Source organism: Lactuca serriola, chromosome 1 (genome assembly GCF_051521515.1).
Source record: "Lactuca serriola cultivar US96UC23 chromosome 1, Lser_US96UC23_V15, whole genome shotgun sequence".
NCBI lineage: Eukaryota > Viridiplantae > Streptophyta > Magnoliopsida > Asterales > Asteraceae > Lactuca > Lactuca serriola.
In genome coordinates, this window is record NC_136408.1 from 31135589 (window position 1) to 31139895 (window position 4307).

The 4307-nt window shown below is 32.3% G+C and overlaps 1 protein-coding gene across 1 annotated transcript; it reads right to left on the bottom strand.

Annotated features, from left to right (window-relative positions):
• Positions 1-713: 713 nt before the first annotated feature.
• Positions 714-1883, bottom strand: LOC145080222 (glycine-rich protein). Its single transcript, XM_079023157.1, has 3 exons — positions 1649-1883; positions 1096-1270; positions 714-930 (listed from the first exon to the last, which is right to left on the bottom strand). Exons 1-3 carry the CDS (start codon positions 1788-1790, stop codon positions 834-836), a joined length of 414 nt encoding a protein of 137 aa, XP_078879283.1. The 5' UTR covers positions 1791-1883; the 3' UTR covers positions 714-833.
• Positions 1884-4307: the final 2424 nt, after the last annotated feature.

Genomic DNA, 4307 nt, shown 5'->3' on the forward strand with positions numbered 1-4307 from the left:
AGATCAAAAATTCTGAACAATCAAAGATAAAAGATGCCAAAATCAAACAAGAATATGTTGAATTCAAAGAAATCGAAAATCAAATATCAAATAAGAGATGAATTTGAAGAGCTCCGTTGTGGTATCAAAGTTGTAATTTTTTCTAGATCTATGTATGCTTGGGTAGCTTAATCATAAATACATTGAGGTTAAGAAAAGTTTTTGAAGGTGGATTCAGAGGGTTGCAAAAATAAATATCGTATAAACTAAGGGATGAAAGTTCATAAGGATTGTAAGTATTTAGAAATAATAAGGTTTTAGAAATTATAGACACATTGCAATCTTGGGATAATGGTTGAGTTTAAAATTGATGGTTTTATGTGATATTGGTAAGTTAAAAATCAGTTTGCTTGGGGATAAACAAATGTTAAGTATGAGATATTTTGATATATGCATATCTGAATATATATTTTACATTATATCTTAATAGTTTTAGCCATTTTTATGCTCATTATAGGACAAAAGATACTTAATCTATTATATGTTGTGCTGTAGAAGTAAAAGACATGCTCAGAAACGAAAAGAAATTTAGAAGCTGAAAGGTAGGAACTTGGATCAAGGCTAAAATGAAGATGATTTTGTTTAGTTGTGCTCGATCTTACACCTTTGTAGAAACCTAAATAAAAAATGTATAGATTCCTTCATTTTTCAAGGATTTATCGGCACCAACTTCATTCACATACTGTTTTATCATATTAAAAAATCAAGGACTTAAAGTTGCAAAACATAGAAACATCTTCTTATGTACATATCAAACATCCAGGAATCATATAAATAACATGACAAATCTGCTGCTAATATCGTCTCCACTTTTCCACCTCTTTGTGAGTTGCTTTGATCAGCTTCTTGGTGTTCACCACAACCTCCTCAATGAGATAACCAATTTCATCCCTTGTATCAACAAGCCAGTTTCAAAAGAAGATCAGATACATTGTAATTAATGTGCAATAAAGGCATACAAACTTTTCAAGATTATTCTCAATGATGAAGACCCAAGGGCATTTAGGTCTTTTGCACAAACCAGTAACCACCAAATGCAGTACAAGTGGAACTTACTGAGTAGGCATACTGCCCGGTCCATTGAATAACCTCCCTACATTTGAGTGTTTCCTATTCTCATCATACGCAATGCCTCTCCCTGCTCCATAACCAAATCCAAGACCAACTCCACATCCAACACCAAATCCAAAACCAAGCTGTAAACCGGGGATTCCAGGACCCAAACCAGCACCTGAAGGAACATGAATCTCGCATGATTCCAGAACAAAATACAAATAAAGATTGAATGAATGACACACTAAGTTAAAATTATGGAAGATTCTGTATTGGAATTTGAAGGAGCAGTGTGTTTAGCATCCGATAAGCACTCAATTTCTCGATAAGCGATAATTTAATTAGGGTTATGAAAACGAATTTCTTTCATACCCTAAATCATTCGGGACAGTCGCTACCAAAGTCAAGGAATTTCATTTTCGATAGGGTTGAGATGCTTTGTTGAGTTGGATTCGTAGCTTATAGAGTTTTTGAGAATAAATTTGATTTCTAGGTACAACAAATTAAATGGTAAATAATTCGATGGACCAAAGATCAAAACGAGAAAAAGGATTACCTCCGATCAGTCCAACACCGAAACCAACACCACAACCGGCGCCAAGACCAAACGCAGGGCCCAGCTTACCAAGTTTGTTAGAATAGGCCACCGGCAGCTTCCATAGTAAGCCTTTGTCGTCGTCGCTGTTCCTGTTGGGCATTTTCCTATGCGTGAAATTTGGTGTTTATGATCCGATTACCGAATGGCAAATACTCAGTGGTGTTTGGGAGTCCTTTTTAACCGCAAAAATTGGAATAGTTAATCAACTTTTTTTAAAGGTTGATAGCAATAACTTTACACCAGGCGCGAGTTCAACTTTACGATAAAAATGAAAGAAATGAGTGTAAATGAAAACAAAAAGAAATTTGTGTTTTCCAGTTTCTTTAAAGAAGATAAGTGGAAGGAAACATAGTAAATGGATCATTTTCCCTCCTAACTTTCCTTTCGATTTGAAATGATTTGGAAAGAAAGAACAAAATAATTCATTTTCCTTCCGTTTCTCTCCAACTTGGAAACACAAAAAAAAATTTTGTTTTCTTTTCTGTTATTTTCTTTTCTTTTGTTAAACTCGGAAACAAGGCGTTGTTCATACTCCATACACAATATATATATATATATATATATATATATATATATATATATATATATATATATATATATATATATATTATACAGTTGTAATCATTTAAAACATAAATCTTATGGCAAAAAAAAATATTATGTTGTATACAAATTACTATCCTTTTTAAAAATAGGGATTGACTTTTTGAAAGCTACATATTTTGTTTCGCCATAAAGGCAAGCAAAACATTTTTTTTAACTTATCTGTTTTTTTAAAGCACCATGATAATTATATAATGTGTTTTATTTATTTTTATGTATTCGGACCATTATATTCATATATATGTTTTATTTATATATTTTCAACTAATGACAATGAATCGTTATGGAAAAATATTAATTTGTCATATGATATCATAACAAAAGATAATTATTTGATCCTCTGATCGTATCTTACTAATATATTTATTTGCTTCTTCCATTTCTTCTTCTTTTCGTTATCCTAGTTGCTCTAGTTGCTGACCACACCCAAGGTCTTTTCATTTATTTTTGACCTTGATCGCTTCAGTTATGAACCATGGAGAGAGTTTTTGAAGCCCATTATGGATAGTTTGGTGTTTATGATCATTTATTTGAGCCAAAAATAAAGCCCAAATCGCTTCTAATAAATCCGAAAGGAATTGTATCGACTCCAACGTCAAAATATGGATCTACGGAAAGATTTCCCAATCTCTCCTCTAGATGATTCTAAAGAAAAACGTGACTGCTAGATAGATATAGATCAACCCAGAGACATTGTTTCGTGGTAAACCAAATGCCAAAGACATTCAACTAGATAAAGAACTTCGAAACATTACTATCGAGTACATCAAAAATATTTTTGATCTCCTTGGTAACATTGATGTCATTGTTCTTGAAAAGACCCATGTTTTATACATCATCAAAGTCTCTCCCTAAATTTTGATTACATTGATAGTTTGATTCACTACAAATATCATTTTCCCACGTTTTTAAAAACTCGTTCCATGTTTTTTTGTTAGAAAAACAACGAATGAATTAGGTTGTAGACACTTGCTGCATGTTATTTTGTTAGAAAAACAACGAATGAATTAGGTTGTAGAATTTTTACCCAACTTTGAACTGTTATAATTTTTTCATACTAACTCGAAAAAGTTCTTTTCCTAGATAGTAGTTCTCTACATTGGCTTCATTTTAGGCTAAAAAAAAGGTTAATTGGTTAAAAAATGGATGACTTAAACAATCCTAAACAAGGGTCTTAGGGTTCTTGCTTTTTGTTTTAATATTGTGTGAAATATTTGCCCAACTTTGAAAAGCCATAAATACTTCATACGAACTCAGATTGAGCTGATTTCCCCCAAGATTGTAGTCCTTTATCGTGGCCTCATTTTAGGCTTAAAAATAACTCAATTGGTTGATGATTGGCTTGCTTACACAGCCCTCGACATGTGATGTTAGGGATGTTATTTGTGCATAATTTTCAGTTCTTAATTTATACATAAACAAAACCATTCCAAAGCATTACGATAAATCGTTCTGGCCATTCTAGCTTTCAAAACATAGGTAGATAACAAGATCTCATTTGGAACAATGTATAATCCAAAATAGACAAGTTGGTATTGATGGGCTTTAAGCATAACAAACAATCATATGTGTGCATGTAAACCTAATTGATTTGATCTATGTGTTTCTCTAAGTGAACATACAAGTATTGAACATCAAAAGGAAAAACCCTAGGAACCCTATGTTATAATCAAAATTTACATCTAGGGTTAGTAAACATACCATTAATTGTTATATAGTAATAACAATTCAAATCCTTAATTTTGTTGAAGCTTCGAGAGCAAGCACCACAAATGGCGTGCCTCTAATGGTTAACACCCAACACTATCAAGGGGATGAGAGAGGAGAGAGAGATGGGAAATTTTCGGATTTTCTTCTAAAGATATGGTGGCTGAAAATACAAGGGTGTAGGACCCTTTATATAGTGCAACAAGGATGCCTTGGATAAGCCTTATCTGAATATAATAATAATATTTCAAACTTGGTAATTATCCACCTCCTTAATTATCTATTTTAGATAATCTAGAAACCCTAA

Bases quoted from the DNA above. Each gene is read 5' to 3' on its own strand.
- LOC145080222 (XM_079023157.1), bottom strand. From the start codon at position 1,790: ATGCCCAACAGGAACAGCGACGACGACAAAGGCTTACTATGGAAGCTG. The intron at 1,271-1,648 runs GTAATCCTTTTT...ATGTTCCTTCAG, and splicing joins CGGTGTTGGACTGATCGGAG to GTGCTGGTTTGGGTCCTGGA. The intron at 931-1,095 runs GTAAGTTCCACT...TGTTGATACAAG, and splicing joins CCGGGCAGTATGCCTACTCA to GGATGAAATTGGTTATCTCA.